Below are 18,132 nucleotides of genomic sequence, written 5' to 3' on the forward strand. Positions count from 1 at the left end.
TAAGTTTGTTAAAATTTTCTTTTATATTAAAAAGTGGCATGAACTTTCTATGTAGAACACAAATCTTGGGAAGGCAAAATTGGATAAAACCATTAACAGAAATAGTGCTTCAAATGAATCCCATAACCTGTGATCTCTCTCATTAACAGTTTCTAAACCAACACCAGATACAAGGTCAGTCCTAAAAAATGAGCAGCAATACTGGGTCTCCATACCACTTCATGAAGGAAAAATTGTTTCAATTAAGCTAGAAGGACCTGTTTCCTTTGTATTAGCTCCTGATTCTGAAGCATCATAGTCCCTTTCGCAGGGTGCTCAGTCACAAGCACTTAGAAGATGAAGTGTTTCTCTGTATCTAGTGCTAACACCCAGTGAATGGCATGAAGGTAAAGCATTACCTACAGGACTCCTCAATGCTGCCCCTGAAGGCTTACAAAACAGTAGTCAAAAGTTCTGGAATGGGCACCACATTGCCAGCAATGGGATATGTCACAGTAACAGATGTCAAAAGAGTTAAACTAATATTTCTCTCTAAAGTACATCTGAAATAGAAAAATCTTTAATATACACCATTTGTAAACAAAATTGCACTTGATTTTACTTTTTTTTAAAAAAATGATCTGAATCACACTGTAACAGTTTTTCCTTTTTTTAATCATTGATAGAACCATGGCTCCTTAATGCAGGACTCTTTTTTGCCCCCCCTTAAAAATACCTCTGCAATATGTAATCTTGGCTTCCCAGGAAATGGAAAGATAATTAACAATTTTCCCCATCACATATGTAACTCCCTAAATAAATAAAATTTACAGACAGCTGCTCCTGGAGATTACATATTATGGTGCTGATGTCATAGTTTTTAAAGATGTTAAAACTTTTTAGTTTGACAGATTCAACAATCAAAACATTATAGGAGGTTGAAGAACAACACACGTAAGTTGAATAAACATCCATGTCAGGGTGTGGGAGAAAAAGGGCATCAAGTTGTAAAGAAGAAACTTGTAGATTTTCCTCATACTATGGACTTGTTTCCATTAAGATGTATCTCCTTGTTCCGATACCTTTTTGCCAGCTTCAATGCCCAAAGACAAGGAACGGATCAAGACGTCACTGCCTCCTTTCGCCCCACAGAGCAGTGCAGACAACTGACACAGACGCTGATCTCTTCCTCGATACCAGCATCTCAATTGCAAATATTTCCTTTCTTTACTCCATTTTGGATCTTTCAAAATGTGTGATCATTCGTTCCTAGGAGCGGGAGAAAAAAGGTTTATTCTAAGTATCAATTTTAAATGGCCTATATTCTCAGTAGCTTCTATATAAGTAATGTGTATGTATTTTCCACAGGTTTTTATACTTATTATTTAGCACAATGGTTTCTAACAACCCACAAAGATACTAAAGCATACAAAAGTCTGCGACTAACTGAATCAAATCTCCACATTTCTGTGTAACAAACCACAAATCAGAAGGAATTATACATTTTTTTTTTTTTTTTTTTTTTTTTGCTTTTTGGGTCACACCCGGCGATGCTCAGGGGTTACTCCTGGCTCATGCACTCAGGAATTACTCCTGGCGGTGCTCGGGGGACCATATGGGATGCTGGGAATCGAACCTGGGTCGGCCATGTTGGCTGCGTGCAAGGCAAACGCCCTACCTGCTGTGCTATCGCTCCAGCCCCGGAATTATACATTTTAGAGTAAAGTAATATGACTACGTATTTACTTAGATAAAGCTTTAACAAAAAAAGTATACATATTCTGACTCAGGAATTTTTTTTTTTTTTCTATTTTACTGGGGGTGGGTGGGGGGGTATGTTTGGGTCCACAATCAACACTGCTCAGGAGCTATTACTGGCTCTGTGCTAAGTGGTCACTCCTGGCAGTACTCAGGGGCCCATGTGCATTGCTGGGAATTGAACAAAGGTCAGATGAATACAAAGCAAGTAATTTAATCCCTGCACTATCTCTCCAGCTCTGATTCAGGAATTTAGCAAGAACTAGTCATGGAATTAATCACAAGCATTTTTACTGCAATACTGAGAATTATGACAAAGTACCAGAAAAATTATCTGTCTAAAAAAAATTGTCATGATATACCAAATGAATATGTAACTCATTGAAATACTTGATGAGGGCTGGGGATTATGGTTTAAGGGGCTAGAAGCTTATGCTTTGCATTCAGGAGCCCTAACTGATCCCTACCACTGCATAGTCCCCTAAGCCCTGTTAAGAATGGCCTCTTTAGGAAAGGGCAGTTCAGATAGAGAAGGGAGCACCAAATAAAGGGTGTTTGGAGGATCCTCCCAGGAGGGGAGATGCATGTCGAAAGTAGACTATGGACTGAACATGTTTGCCACTCAATGCCTCTTTTGCAGTCCACAACACCCAAAAGGAGAGAGAGAACACAGGGGATTGCCCTGCCACAGAGGCAGGGGGTGATGGGGGGATGGGGGTGGGAGGGATATTATCCATGGTGGTGGAAAATGGGCAGTGGTGGAGGGATGGGTATCTGATCATTGTATAATTGAAACCAAGGCACAAAAAATTGTAAATCTACAACTGTAAAAAAAAATAAAATAAAATAAAGGGAAAAAAAAAAAGAATGGCCTCTTTAAATAAAGAAATTATTTAATTTGATTTAAAAAAATCCTAGAGACCAAAGCTGTGCATGGGAGAGGTCTGGGATCACATATTTCCCTCATACTGCCAAGAGCAGCCCCCAGGAACCACTGGATCTGGCCTTAAAATCCAAAGAACAAAATAACCCTTCTGGGACTAGGAGCTTACCTCAAAGGGCTGGACTGCAAGCTCTGGATGCATGAGGCTCCAGTGAGACCCTTATACTGCAGAGCAGTGTAAGAGCTATAACGCAGTCTCCAAGCACCACTGGGCCTGAACATTTGTTCAGTGCCAAGTATTGCTGAGAGTGGCTCCTGGACTCCCAAGCTTTCTATGCATAAAACAATAACATTAAATCCTCAATAAAATAAAATTAGAGGGGCTGGAGCAATAGCACAGCGGGTAGGGCGTTTGCCTTGCACGCAGCCAACATGGCCGACACAGGTTCGATTCCCAGCACCCCATATGGTCCCCTGAGCTCTGCCAGGAGCAATTCCTGAGTGCATGAGCCAGGAGTAACCCCTGAGCATCGCTGGGTGTGACCCAAAAAGCAAAATAAATAAACAAATAAATAAAATAAAATTAGAGAGAAAAATAATTAACATCGTTTGTGTGCTATTAGGAAAGCAGTAGAAAATATTCCTCACAAAATGAGAAAACAAAGAAAAAGGCTGGAGATCTAGGAAATAAAGGGTCCACCAAAGAGAGGGAAGGATAAATTTGTAAGACAACCACATAAGGTCTAGTAGCCCCTAGAACCAACAGGCTTGAGCAGCTCTGACCTGCACAATAGGCCCAAGATTTGCAGCATAGGAGTAGCCCCTAACCATCCTGAACACTGCTTGAAAGCACCCTTCCCACCCCGCAAAAAACCCAAGGACATATACAGGAAGAAATTTCTTGAACATTTCAGTTTTCACATCAGTATTTCTAGTCCCATCCATCTTTAATTAAACCAGCTTCTACAGATTATTACTGAATCAAAAAAAATCTCCTAGAATACAGAATTTATGAATCCCAATAAAGTCCTAAGAGTCACACTATATGCACATGATTTGATTACTAACCTCATCTGAATCCAAAAGGGCTGGAAGAGCTCTGCAGAGAGAAAAACATGAAACTGAACATAAACAGCTGATTCAGTAGAATACAATTTAAAGATTTTTAATAGCGAAGATTTGCATCTCATTAAGTGTTACGGGGACCAGAGAGAGCACAAATACAAAAATAAGAATCTGTTACTGGAGCTGTATAGAAAAAACATGTTCTCCATTATATAGGATTAAAATTTAAATAAAAGATGAGCCATGGAAAGAAACTAAAGAAATCCATTATCCCAATGATTTTGTGAAGAGCTATAACTAAATCCACCCCCGCCTTGTGCCAAAGATTGAACCCAGAACCTTATATATGCTAGGCTAGCTAAATCCGATTTATTCCATACTTTTAATGTGCAGTATAATGTCAATTGTGGGCAAGGAAAATATGCTCTTTTGAGAATAGGGCGTGCAGCTCAGTGACAGAGATGCCTCGGAGTCTCAGAACATACATATTACGGGGCCGGAATTCCAATCCAAAGATACCAACCCCAAATCCTATGCTTTCAACCATTAACATAATACTACCTATGTCCCTCAAAGACACCATCTTTCATAACCCTAGATTCATAAAAAAAGAAACATCTGAATGACCAGGTGTTTATTTGTAAAGTTCTGATTTGGAAAGTTGTACTACTCAGTTAATTCATCTAACAATCTAATAATATTGTCCAAAGAAAATTGGCAGAATTACTATTTAGTTATACTGATAATTCAACTATTATGTAGCACACTGCTCACATGAAGGCTTGCTAAATCTTTTTAAGCAGAAATGTCATCTGAACAAATAAGCCTAATTCTGGGACAAGTGGAGACGTTACTGGCGCCCGCTCGAGCAAATCGACGACTAACGGGAAGTTAAGTGATTAAGTGATTTGTTTCTAATCTTTATTTTTAAGAGCCTTTAAATGTCTTTAATATAAAAAGTAATTTGATCTCTTGCTTTTTGTTTTGGGAGCACCCCTGGCTTTGTGCTCAGTTGGCTGGGGCTTGGAGGAACACAGTGTAGGGAATCAATCCTAGATCAGGCATATGCAAAGGCAAGTGTCTTACCCTCCCTACAATCTCTCTGGCCCTCATCTCTTAACTCTAAAGTTAATTACAAACATTCTCCTTAGTATAGTCTCCAAGTAATACAATAATAGATATGCTTGAAATTGGATTTTTGTGGTGATGATTTAGAAACTTACACATCTGTCACAGAAGAAGGCACATTCTCTTCTACCCACTTCAAATCATCTTCCTGCTGGGAATATACAATTTAAATATCATCACAAAAATTCACAAATAAATCATCTCAAGAAAGCATCTATAGGGCTCTTAAAATCTTGCTGCACTTTAACCTTTTGTCACTGAAATAGTATTCACATAAAAAATGATACCACTAATAGCAAAGTAAAAATAATTTACTTATTTACACAGATTTTTGCATTATGTAAGCTTTGTTCCAAATTTACTTCCTAAGACAGAAAAATTCTAAAATTCTTTGAGTGGAAAGAAACTTTGATCTACGTGGCCGACCAAAGTTCGATTCCTCCGCCCCTCTCGGCGAGCCGGGCAAGCTATTGAGAGTATCACGCCCGCACAGCAAAGCCTGGCAAGCTCCCCGTGACGTATTCGATATGCCAAACAGAGTAACAACAAGTCTCACAACGGAGACGTTACTGGGCCTGCTCGAACAAATCGATGAACAACGGGAGGACAGTGCTACAGTGCTACTCGACTATTATTGGGAGTGTAACTTCATTATGGGTTCCCATACCACCTTGCATTGCTGAGTATAGCTTGGTGGTCCATAAATACTGTCTGAAGGGCCAACCCAATAATAAGGTAAATGTAATATATATTAAAAGATTCATACAGCAAGCAAAAGAAATTTTAGCAAAAAAAAATTAATCACTGAGGTCTATAGTTGCTGAGCTCTACCAACAACTGAAGTACAGTACAAAAAGGAAAGGAAAGAAGTCCTACTTACTGCTTTGTTTACTTTACTGTTTCCATTTGGTTCCTGTTTGGTACTTCTCATTTTCATTCCTTCTATAGAAGGAAAAAAAAAGTGGATTGGTTAACAACATCAAAGACTAGCATTGCCTGCAAAAGGTAATTCAAAGCAGCATATACTTCCCATCATTACGTTTATTTCAAGAAGTTCAAAGTCAAACAGCTCATTTCTAGATAAAAAACTGCACATTTGGTGTGCAATTACAGTATTTACCACGGTTTCATCTTAAGAACCAAGCCCTTAATAAATTTGCTTTCCCCAAAGTTTACCACATACTAAGTTAAGGTACAATACAGCTCTATAACTATAAACCATGTAACTACTTAAAGCAAAATACTTTGATTTTGATACTCCCAAATGTTATACATGTTTTACCCTAATTATAAAAAGAAGAAAGGGTTATTTAAAGCACACACACACAAAAAGGTGAATTTTATCACTACCAAAGCTTTCTTTTAGCATCGGTTCCTTTTGTTCATCTTCTTCTTCTTCCTCAGACAATGGTGAAAAGGCAAACCTGAGCAGACAAAAGTATACGAAAGGATTAAAATTAGAAAAACATAAAATTTGCTCCACTGCCTGGATTTTATAGGGGTGGTTATTTTTATAATTTTTGTTTTTAAATAAGAGATGGCTTTTTAATTTTCCCTCCGTCCCCCCGGCTGTTGTTACAATGACAGGAAGTTGCATACTTCACTTGGCTGCCATACTTTCACACACTTGGTTCTGGTGCAGCTAAGATTGCATAATTTTGTTGCATCCCATACTTGGCATACGGGGCAGTGCCAAGGGTAAAACTTGTCTCATGCTCATGAAGCAGGAGCACTGCCACTGAGCTCTCACTGGGGCTCAGGGCTAATTACTGAAAACAAAGTTACAGACTTCATAAAATCAGTTTAAAGAATAATAAAATAATTCTCCCTCAGAAAGTTCTCAATTGCCAGCTTAACTAGGGAGCTGCAGAAAGAGATCATACTTATGAATGTTGACTCAGTCACATATAACCTGTGATCTTGGGTTACCTATTCTCTTTGTAAATGAGGATGACAGCAGAACAATACTCACATGTTTTGTAAAAAGTCACTTTGAATAAAGTACTAAAAATAATATCTGACACATAAGCTAACATTCAATAATATCAAGTTATAAGCATGTAAGAGGTAAGTAACTTCTCACGTAACTTAAAATATCTGTCTTCAAATCAGTAATCAAGAAATGAAATCTGTATCTTGTGTATCCAGATTTGCAAGTTAGGCGCTAAAGAGCATAACAGTCTGTTCTGGTGTAGCTTAAATTCAAATACACTCAGCAACTGGCAGATGATTCCTAGAACGTTTTTAGCTTTGAACTCAATTTACTTTTTCCATTTTCTATCCTCTTCAGGATAAATAACAGGGCATACCTTAAAACTTGTAAAATTTTTTTCAGTAAAAAAAATTTCAGTCAGTATCAAAATTAGTGATGATTATTTATTTCCTTTTTGGGTCACACCCAGCAATGCTCAGGGGTTACTCCTGGCTTTGCACTCAGGAATTACTCCTGGCAGTGGTCAGGGGACCAAATGGGATGCCAAGGATCAAACCCGGGTCGACCGCGTGCAAGGCAAATGCTCTACCCGCTGTGCTATTGCTCCGGCCCCAGTGATGTTACCTTAATGTATTTTTCATTTGTTTTTTTTCTGAGCCAGACCTGTAAAGCCAGGGCTTTACTCCTGGCTCTGTGCTCAGGGATCACTCTTGGCAGGCTCAGCAGATCATATGGGATGCTAGTGAATCAAAACCCGGTAAGCTATGTGCTTACCACTAAGGTATTTCTTCAGCCCCTTGAAAAGTATTTTAAACTGAGATAATATCGCCCGCTTTGTTATTTTTACTCAAAATCTTAGAGAAGGTCTGGGTAATGTAAGAAACAGAAAGATTATTTGGAAAGGAAGCAATTACACTGTTATCATTTAGAAAATCAATTTAATGAGAAAAATCTAGAAAATTTCAGAAGATAATGTAGGAGGGCTAGTGAATGTGAGAAATAAGTCAACAGCATTCTTATATACATAGAAAATTATTTTCGCCTTTCGCCTTTTTCCCTCTGGAAAGATAGATGGCAGCCGCTTCTGAGCTTTACGGAAAGCCAGGTATGAGCCAGCTGTGATGGGGCGACCGAAACCTCATGGGAAGGGGGGTGTTCCCAGCTCGTCCTTCACGCCCTACCGAGATCAGGAGTTGCCCCCCATGAGCGGCTCTCCAGCATGGCCATGGCTCCAGAGCCACAGAAACCAATCTCATAATTATCTGACTCTCAGCAGAAATACTTCCAGGCTTAATAAGTAAAATACCAGAAATTCAAAATCATTTGGTTCTTGTAACCAGCTGTAGAAAACAAATTATTTCACAATGCCTTTTTAGCATGTCTGATTTAGGGGTGTAAACTCTAAATAATAATGGTGCATCTTTTGTAGAAACAATGAATCTAATCAAAATAGATAGAGTGTTAACTAGAATTCATCTGCCTCACAGGCCAATATTGGGAGGGTTGGGGGGGGGGGTTTATTGGGGTTCTTGGTGGTGAAAAGTAAGTATTGGTGAAGGGAAATGTGTTTGATAATTGCATGACTGAGACTTAAACCTGAAAGCTTTGTAACTTTTCCCACAGTGATTCAATAAATAAAAAAAAAAGAAAATTATTTTCTATTACTATATTTTTTGGTTTCACTTTTTTGAGAGCCACATGGGACCCCAGTGTGCTGGGGGACCACGAGGTTGGGGATTGAACTAGAGGCTCCCACATGCAAGTCGGTCACTCCAGCCTTCTGAGTCATCTCGTTGGCCCATGAATTATTTGAAAAGGATGTATACATCAGAGCCAATTTTTTAAAAATCTTTTCAAATGGAAGTTATAAAACCTAACTGAAGCACTGAAAGAAGTAGATACAACATACCCAGGAATGGAATCATTAAAAAGATATATAACTGCCTTAATCCATAAACTCAAATTCTTATCAAAATTTGATTGCTGTTCTAGAATAATTTTTGCAATTATATACTTAAAGAGCCAAAATGCAAATGCAAATAATATTTTTTGAAAAGATTAAGGGTGAGGATGGTTCATGTCCTTCAATACCAAGATACCTCAGGAAGCTAACATAATTTAGGGGAAAAAAAGAAAGATAATTAAGACAGTTGCTAGTGATGCATGATCAGAACAACAGAAGAGAGAACCTACAATCAATTCTTTTTCCTTGTGGGGGCCTTTCAGCAGTGGTTTGGGGGCCCCAGTGGCAATTCTTAGCCAACTGGATCAACGGATCATTACAAGGGCCTAGAGATGCAACGCTGCTTGGGCCTGGATTCAAGATCTGAGTCACATGCTCTACAACTTTGAATATCTTCCCAGCCATTAGAAAGATTTTGATTCTTGAGTCACACACAGCAGTGTTCAGGGCTTACTCTTGGCTTGATGCTCAGAGATCATTCCAAGATGGGTCTCAGGAGATCTGGAGAGAATTTCTTATGAAGGGCACAAAAGGCCTGGAGAGATAGCACAGAGGATAAGGCACTTGTTGTGCAAAGCAGCCTACCTCCATTCATCCCAGGCACCATAGAAGGTCCTCTGCCAGGAGTGATCCCTGAGCACAGAACCAGGAGTAAGCCCTAAGCACAGCTGAATGCTTGGCTCCAAAACAACCAAAAGGAAGAATGTAAACAAAGGCACAGATAATCACAAAATAAAGATAGCCATTTCTCAAGTGTGATTTGTCTAGTTGGATAAAACAAAGTCACATGACTTTTTAATTGCAAAATTGGTCCCATTAATTTTCTACTGACTAAGAAATTGTTCTGTGCCAGAGAGATAGTACAAGGGCGAATAAGGGCCTGCCTTGCATGCTGCCTTATCAGGTTTGGTCCCTGGCATGACAACTGGTCCCTTCAGCACCACCATAGGTAACTCCTGAACACTAAGCCAGAGCAGCCCTTTGAAAACTATAGTGAAGAGCTCAAGCTACCCCCAGCCTCACTCTCCCCAAAAAGTCAAATTAACAGAAGAGCAAAGTGAGACAGGAGCCCAATTCTCCTGATTCCAGACATAATGAAGTCTACTTAATCACATGACCCTAACAATCATCCTTCAAACCAGTCCTAAATATGATCATTCAAATATTGGGAATAGTGTTTACCTCTGGTTATTTGCAGATGGTCGCCAAAGGATCATGATGACAAAGAGTATCATGGAGAATAACAACCTCCAGATGGCATCATCCACCCACAGCTCCCTCCAATCCTACCAAAAGAGGAAAAAGTACATTTACATACATTAGCTTAACCTTTGGCAGGGAACACAAGTCACTTATTAGACATCCAAGTTATATTCAGAGTCAGCTGTATGAGAAACTCTGTGCTAAGTTCTGGTCTAAAACCAATGAGACAGTTTCTTCCCTTGTAGTGTTTATTGTTTACTATCAACTGAATAAAGCACATTTTAATGCTTCATTATAGCTCTGAAAATCTTTAGAAGAAAATAATTAGGTTATTTTTTAAAAACAATTTTCATATATTCATTTTTACCAAAGACAAGCTTAGCGGTCTCCAAAGATATGCTATTGTTGAGGTTTTATCTGCAGCTCTTAAGAAGATAGCATCTATTCAGATTTGCATCATAACTTTTAGTTAAGGTAAAATTGGGTTATGACAGACTATGACTATCACTTATATCCTTACCACTGGGCTACAAAATCATACAACAAAGCAAAATATAATATGGACTAATGAGGGAAGCATTCTAACCTTCAGAATTTAAATCTAGATCTACCTACTTACATGGAGCAAATCTTACCATTGTGGTCAATATCGCTTGTATACAGTACAACATACTTTGTAAATGCACAGGCTTATAACTCACCGACTGACAAGTTACTATCCTGAACTTCATGGTGGTCCACATGATAAACACAATAGATGCTAGCAGAAAATAAAAGAATCCGATCAGAACATAATGCTGTTTATACATCCTAGATACATATTCTGATTTGGTTTAAATGGTATCTTCTATATTTGTGGCCAATAATCTTAAATGAGATGAATTAGTTTATTTAATACAAGTTTATATAATACAAATTTTATCTAATTCAAGTTTACTTAACATGATATATGTTTATCAAGTCTCTTCACTTAAAGAATAGTTCTGTATACCATCTGGCCACTCAGCAACTCTAAGAATTAGAAAACAAAGTATTGTAAATATGACTTTACCTAGTGTTATTAATATAATGTCTTCCTTCCTTTTATTTTATATATACCCTTAATATTATGTATGTTATAAATATTCCTTATATATCCTTAATAGCATTCCTTATTTTTCTTTAGGAAGGTCAGATGACTGAAATACAAACAGAAAAGTTGGTTCCAGTTATATACCAGATTTGGTACCATGGGCCAGAGACAGTACACTTACTGTCACATGGCAGAATTAGGTTTGATTCCTACCACTCCAGATAGTCTCCTGAGCCCCATCAGGAGTGATCCCTGAGCACTGACTGCAGAGCCAGGAGTAAGCCCGGAGCACCACTGGGTGTGGCACCAGGGCCAAAAGGAAGGTTTGGCTATGGTCGATCTAATGTCTATTGTTATTTCATTCATACTTAAGTGATATGTAAAAGCAACAAGGTAACCTGATCTAATGTTCTTTAATGAAGCCAAAACCATAAGTACTAAAGTCTTCTAAGTGAAATCTACATGTTACATGCCATTCAAGCTAATCTGTCTCTAGAATAAAAATGGAGGGGCAGAGATGAGTTGAGTTGTGAGCTCTATGGGCTGATTACATGCTCTGCACATGAGAAACCAGGTTCGATTCCCAGCACATGGTCCCCTGCCTGGAGGAAACAACGCCCAAGCACAGAGCCACGAGAAGCCTACCAGCACCATACCATTAGGTATGGTCTCAAAGAACAAAAAACAAAACACAAAAGAATGGAGATATATATACTGAGCTGAAATTATATGCAGTTGATTTTCACCCATGATCTTTAAAATAGTAAAATAGGCAGTTCTCAATCTTTTTTTTTTTGAAGACCCTTTGATTATTTGACAAAGCTAAAGTCTTTCCTCCAAATGGAAAACAAAAAATCTGCACGCCAATTATAAAGCCTATCCCCTGCATCTTTTTAGTTAAGAGTTATGAATCTGTTCTTAAAGTATTTAACTGTTAAGAATCTGTTCTTAAAGAACTGTATTTAAACAGCAAGGGAAAGTCCCCAACGTACCTGCCACTGCCATAATAAGTGTGTTGGTAAAATGTCGGTACAAAGAGAGTTTTACAATGTTTCTCCGAAGTTTCAACAGCTTCATTGTTTGAGTCAAGCTAATAAATATGTGTTTGCAAGTCAAGGAAATCAACATTCAGAAAAATACAATAAGTGAGCAAATTAATAGTCAAATTTGAGAATATGGGATCATACTGATAAAGCTAAGGATCCAGGCGCCCTTACAGCTTTCTTGTTCTTGTCTTAAAACACTTCAAGCGGGGCTGGAGCGATAGTACAGCGGGTAGAGTGTTTGCCTTGCAAGCGGTCAACCCAGGTTCGATTCCCAGCATCCCATATGGTCCCCTGAGCTCCACCAAGAGTAATTCCTGAATGCAAAGCCAGGAGTAACCCCTGCGCATCACTGGATGTGACCCAAAAAGCAAAAAACAAACAAACAAACAAACAAACAAAAAAAACAACTTCACGCATCATTATTACTAATAAGGAAAACTTTTTCTGTGAGATGTGAAGAGAGGACAGAAAAATAAAAAAGAAAATACGCCAAAAGAAAGGAAATAATAAAGAAATTTAAAAGGAAGAAAATTTAGATAGAGACAAAACAAAAAAGACAAAAGGAAGACAAGGAAATGAAAAATGAGTAAAAGGCAAAGGAACAGGAACCAGCATCAATGCCCCTCTTCCTTTAAAGCGGGCACTTCTATCCTGACTCTTCATGCGATGTCTGTCTAGGGTTATAAATAGACTCATGCTGAAGCCTCCCTCTCCCCCACGTTCTACAGTCATGCCATGCTAAGGAACCTGCTTAAATTGTCTGAGCTAAGGTGAACTGAAAGGACTATACAATTACATTAGCTGACAGGAACTACAAACAATGACTTCATTTTCGGAACATTATTCCCAAGTAAAAGCTGCCAGAGAAAAAGCAATGACTACTAAAGATGGTATTTAGTCTCATGTCTAACTTTCAAAATCAGCTGATATGAATGTGAGTAAGCTGGACCTTGGTCTGCTCTTTGACGGGGGCTTTACTACCTACTCACAGGTTACCTTCATACACGATGTCCAGTCTCACTCTTTCTCCACTCTTCTCTTACTTGCAGAGGTTCACAGAGTCCACTTCACATACATTAACCCAGATATGCTCTGGTCATATGGGCCCAAAACATTTCAATTTCAAACATGTTTGATACATGACAATCCACTCAAATTAATAAAATTATAATTTTGTTTACATTCATCTTTTTATATAGTCTATCAAGACAATAATCTTGTAAAACTGCACAATGCATTAAATACACAAAAATCAAAATAAATTCAAAATAACCCCAAAATGAAGTTCACAAGCTTAAATCCTTCATCTAGTAGGCTAAGTTTCTAATAAACAAGTGTTTAATTTTAATAGAAAATTACTGAAATAGAACTTGTTATCTGCTTGTTGATTTTGCCTGTAGATAAATTAATATTATTTCAAAGAGTAGAAGTCTTCAGACAATTTCAAGTCACCTTTTGAATAAGGACACAAAACACTTAACCTATAAGGGCTAAAATCTGCTCAACTTACATAGAGCCCACAACCTTATATATGATTACACAATGAATGCCACATTTTTAAGAATCAAAAAAAATCATAATTTTCAAAGCATTTTATAATTGTTAGAGGCTAAAAGAAAAGCAGAATCAGATCACCTAGTGGTTCTAACATTAGGTAGGGCACACAGCAAAAAAAAAAATATCAAGGTGGAATCCCCATTTAAAAAAAAATAGGAATGCCAGAAAATTTTCTTCTGTCCTTAGTCCATAGTCACCAACTTTTGGGTGCAATTCTGAAAACTAGAAACAAACCAAAAATTGCTTACCTGAACCAAACTACTTATTCCCCAGGCTAAGACGTACATCAACAAAACTGATTTTAAAAAAACAAACAAACAAAAACATGTTGCAGAAAGATCAATGGAACCCATCTCCAAGAAAAAAAAAATAACCACCATCAAACAAGTCAATGAGAAGGATATCCACCAGCACAGGGCAGTGTCTAGGAAAGCCAAGGGGATAAAGGCCAAGGAAGCAAGATCAGGCTGGGCCTGCAGACAAAGAAAAAGAAGTAGTGAAAAATAGATGTCTAGATGTCTAGACAGGTACAGAGAAGAAACTACCACATGATTCTGGCACATTTTATAATCATCTGGAAAGATTTTGCATTCAAAATTAAAGAAAATAAAAAGAATACTTGACACCTACTTTATTCTTCTCTCAGATAAACCATCATAAACTATATTCGCACAAACTGTGAATCATAATCTCAACACAATGAAACTAATACTACTAATGATTAAGAGATAGTCACCAGAGTCTCTAGGAAGGTAACAGCAATGGTAAGAAGTGACCACACCCCTTCCCAAAAGAACCCCCACAACAGTGCTGTAAGTCCCATCCTTTTCTATCATTTTGATTGTTTATAAGCTGCATCTCAATTTTTAAATTAATGTATTATTAACATAGTAATGAATTCCAGAATATGATATTTTTATAAACCTGAGTTCACCTTAAAATAAAATATAAAGTGTCTGTTTCCAAAACTTGCTTTTACCAGTTATATACACATAATATTCTACATATAATCCTAATACTCCAATTATGAGGGCAATATTCAAAGGATATCCATAATATAATACAGGCATCAATTGCTGAGAGGGCGAGGCTTATTATCACAGCCAAGGAATAAGGAAAAAACTACAGAAGAAGAAAGAAAATGAAATTGACAGAGGGTTAAAGTTGCTAAAAGTCTAAGAAAAATTCTATCCAGGACAGAGTGATTGATTTGTATGTTATTTAAAGGATCGATTTATTTGAACCCAGTTTTATTAAGGGCAAAGTCAAGTTTATAGCGTTTGCCACCACGAGTATAACAGTTTATACAGTAATATTAAAATGTATTTAAAATACACTAGAATAACCTAGGGAGGTTCACTTTTTCACATTAATCCAGCTGAATATAAATCTCATTATAACATATTTCAGTGCTTTGACTTCTTTCCCTTGCAAAAATTACAAGTATGAAATCCTCAAAAAAAAAGTAGATTTAATGTAGTTACATTTTAAGAAAGTCTTTGAAATTCAAGAGCAAGCAAAAAAAAAAAAGCACTGCTACTTTGAAATAAAAACTAAGATTAGCAATAAGTTTATGATTACAATGTTTGCCCCTTTTACAATGAGAGTCCACGAGAAGAGGAGCTAAAGGATCAATTTGGGAACATGTGGGAAAGTATTCATTCCCAGTTACCCATTAGATCTATAAAGCTCTATGAGATTAAAAAGAAAAATGATGATGTATGCATTCTCAAAATCAGAATTCAAAGGTGACTTTGAAAAAAGCCCAAAAAAGCCCACAGACACTTTCAATTCACCCTTTCAAATACTCAAATCTAAAACGATACTCTTGTATTGAACACAAAAACCTTGAACTACGGTGTACTCACCCCAGTAACTCTGAGGACCCCTTCCATACCAGAGAACAGAAGATAGAGAGCTCCTGCTACCACCACCTTGTGAAGAGTGACTCCAAGGCGAGGTCTAGAAGGAAAACAGATAGCTGAGTCAAAAACTACAAATCCAAGACTGTAACAGAAACCCAATTACCAAGGCCAAAACACAGTAGTTAATAGCGATACTTTATGCAGGACCAGTGACTAAAAACTCCAGGTCTCAAGGGGTCAGGAATGGGCACCTCTTCCCATCTCCCCATCCTTCTGGGGTCCGGACAGTCATGCCCACAAACTGCCTCTGGAACATTTAAGTGCATTAACAGCCATGATCCAGAGTCTCACAAATGAATCTCCGAAGAGAGCCGCTTGCTGCAGAGATGTCTCCAACCCCAAGTATTTAAAATTGTAGAATTCTAGGAGCACATGGCCACCTGACATCTTATACTATTCATAACAAGCAATACAAAGTAAATTATTTCGCATCTGCCTATGGGGCAGGCTGGAATGGTGGTGGGAAAATTCAAAATAATGGTAGGGGGAAGGTGTAGTGGTGGTGGCACTGGTGTTGAAAGATTGAATGTAATCAATTATTGTGAACAAACTATGAAAATAAAATTTAAAAATTTTAAAAAAAGATACTTTACTTAGCTAAGAGAAAAAACTCAAAAGAACATAGGGTCTTGAAATAAGACAGTGAGGTCCGTGAGATAGTACAGGGCACGAGCACTCAACCTGGGCTCGAGACCTGGAACCACCCTGAGCACTGCTGAGTGTAGCCTCAGAGACTGCTGGCATGGCCTGGGTATCCCCAGCACAGCAGGACCTGGACACATTGTGTCCTCAGGTCCGTGTGCTGAATCAACGGCTTGATTGGCCAAGAATCACCTGTGGGGGTACCCCAAAATTCCAGAGCACCAGCTGGGAGACAACCCCTACACCCAACCAGAATATTCCCACCCTCCACCAAAAAAGAAAATAGGATAGCAGATACTTAAGAAGCAAGTCCCTGGTTACCACATTAAAAAGAAAAGAACCAACTTTATATTTATTATAGCGAATTCTGTAACATAATCAACAATGTAAGAATTCCAACACACCCAACACCATCCCATCCCAATAACCTATCACCAATCCTACCCCAGGCACAACCATTCGCTTTCCATTCTCCCATTTAATTAAAACAAACATTAGACATATTCTTTAGCTGTACGTACTTCAGTACATGATTTTCTTATATATGTATTTTTTAAAAGTGTAAAATCAGAACAAAACTAAAAACCAGTATTCTTTAATACAATCAAATGTCCTTTTTAACTCATTATTGTCTAGTTCAAGCTCAAAAATCCAACAAAAATTGAAGTCTTCAAGCAGTTTCTGTTTAAAGGAATTCTTAAATTCCCGATCTTCAAATGCAACTGAATTAGGACCTACACAGGTGATTAAATTTGAAATGCACTGCCTCAAATTATGCCTTAGCATTATTTATTCTTGTATTTTTTATTATATATCAGAAATTTTCAATATAGATAGGGATTTTTCTCCCAACTTAGTATACCTTAGAAAACTAAAATACTTCACAGCATAAAGGAAGTATTCAAATATTTTTTCTTTTTGGGTCACACCTGGCGATGCACAGGGGTTACTCCTGGCTCTGCACTCAGGAGTTACTCCTGGCGGTGCTCAGGGGAACATATAGGATGCTGGGAATCGAACCTGGGTCGGCCGCGTGCAAGGCAAACGTCCTACCCGCTGTGCTATCTCTCCAGCCCCTCAAATATTTTTAAGGAAATAAATAAACTTAAAGCCTGTCCGATTTAAAGCAATTTCCTGTCCAATTTAAAGCAAAACTTTAAATAAGTTAAAAGAACTAAAAGCCCCCATTTCTTTAATCTCGCTTAAAGCAAAACCCCTTCAAATAGCTTCTGCATCTATAGCTCTAGTTCGACTTCCTACTCTCTCCTCAACTCATCCCAAGTGGCTTTTGTTTTATTACTTCACCAAAACCATTCTTGTTAAAATCATTAATATGTCCCCTATAATTAAAAATCCAATGATGAGGGCTGAAAAGATAGGACAGGGGTATAGCTTGCCTTGCAAGGGCTGTCCCGGTTCAGTCCCTGGTACTACATATGGTCCTGAGCAACACCAAGAGTAAGCCTGAAGCAAGGAATAAACCATGAGCACCACTGTGTATGGCCCAAAACGCCAACAAAATCCAATAATGGACTCCCTATGTTCTTATCTGACACAATCATGTCTTTCTTGAAACAGTCTTCAAGTTTGATCTCCATAGCACTGGTGACTTTTCAATTTCCTCTGCTCCAATTCTACTTATCTCACTGACTTATAAATAAAAGAAATATTCAAGAGTGTAGCCCTTTGGCCCATTCTCTACATTCACTCACAAATAAAATACAAATAATTACCAGGGTCAGAAACAATATAGTGGGCAGGGTGCTTGCCTTGCATGAGGCCGACCTGGGTTCGATCCCTGGCACCACATATGGTCCCCTGAGGACCACTAGGAGCGAGCCCTGAGCATAGAGACTGGAGTAAGCCCTAAGCACCACTAAGTATGGACCAAACATTAAAAAAATTTTTTTAAAAATCCCAATAACTACCACATTTATATCCTTGCCCTCATTTCTCTCCCTTCATTTGGATATCAAAA

At 38.0% G+C, this 18,132-nt stretch overlaps 1 protein-coding gene across 2 annotated transcripts in view; it reads right to left on the reverse strand.

Annotated features, from left to right (window-relative positions):
* The window catches only part of TMEM87A (transmembrane protein 87A), a 40,873-nt gene continuing 22,741 nt past the window's right edge, over nucleotides 1-18,132 (reverse strand). The window contains exons 11-20 of one of the 2 annotated variants that reach the window (XM_056134278.1): nucleotides 15,456-15,549; nucleotides 14,634-14,709; nucleotides 11,977-12,081; nucleotides 10,614-10,672; nucleotides 9,892-9,995; nucleotides 6,164-6,237; nucleotides 5,694-5,755; nucleotides 4,909-4,964; nucleotides 3,689-3,719; nucleotides 1-1,248 (exon numbers count right to left, since the gene is read on the reverse strand). In XM_056134278.1, the coding sequence (XP_055990253.1) occupies nucleotides 1,207-1,248; nucleotides 3,689-3,719; nucleotides 4,909-4,964; nucleotides 5,694-5,755; nucleotides 6,164-6,237; nucleotides 9,892-9,995; nucleotides 10,614-10,672; nucleotides 11,977-12,081; nucleotides 14,634-14,709; nucleotides 15,456-15,549 (703 nt within the window). In that variant the 3' untranslated portion in view covers nucleotides 1-1,206. Of the gene's footprint in view, nucleotides 1,249-3,688; nucleotides 3,720-4,908; nucleotides 4,965-5,693; nucleotides 5,756-6,163; nucleotides 6,238-9,891; nucleotides 9,996-10,613; nucleotides 10,673-11,976; nucleotides 12,082-13,987; nucleotides 14,061-14,633; nucleotides 14,710-15,455; nucleotides 15,550-18,132 lie in introns of both variants that reach the window. The other variant, XM_056134279.1, reaches the window with a different exon arrangement.

The sequence above is a fragment of the Sorex fumeus genome, unplaced genomic scaffold, assembly GCF_029834395.1.
Source record: "Sorex fumeus unplaced genomic scaffold, SorFum_2.1 ptg000098l, whole genome shotgun sequence".
In the NCBI taxonomy this organism is placed as follows: Eukaryota; Metazoa; Chordata; class Mammalia; order Eulipotyphla; family Soricidae; genus Sorex; species Sorex fumeus.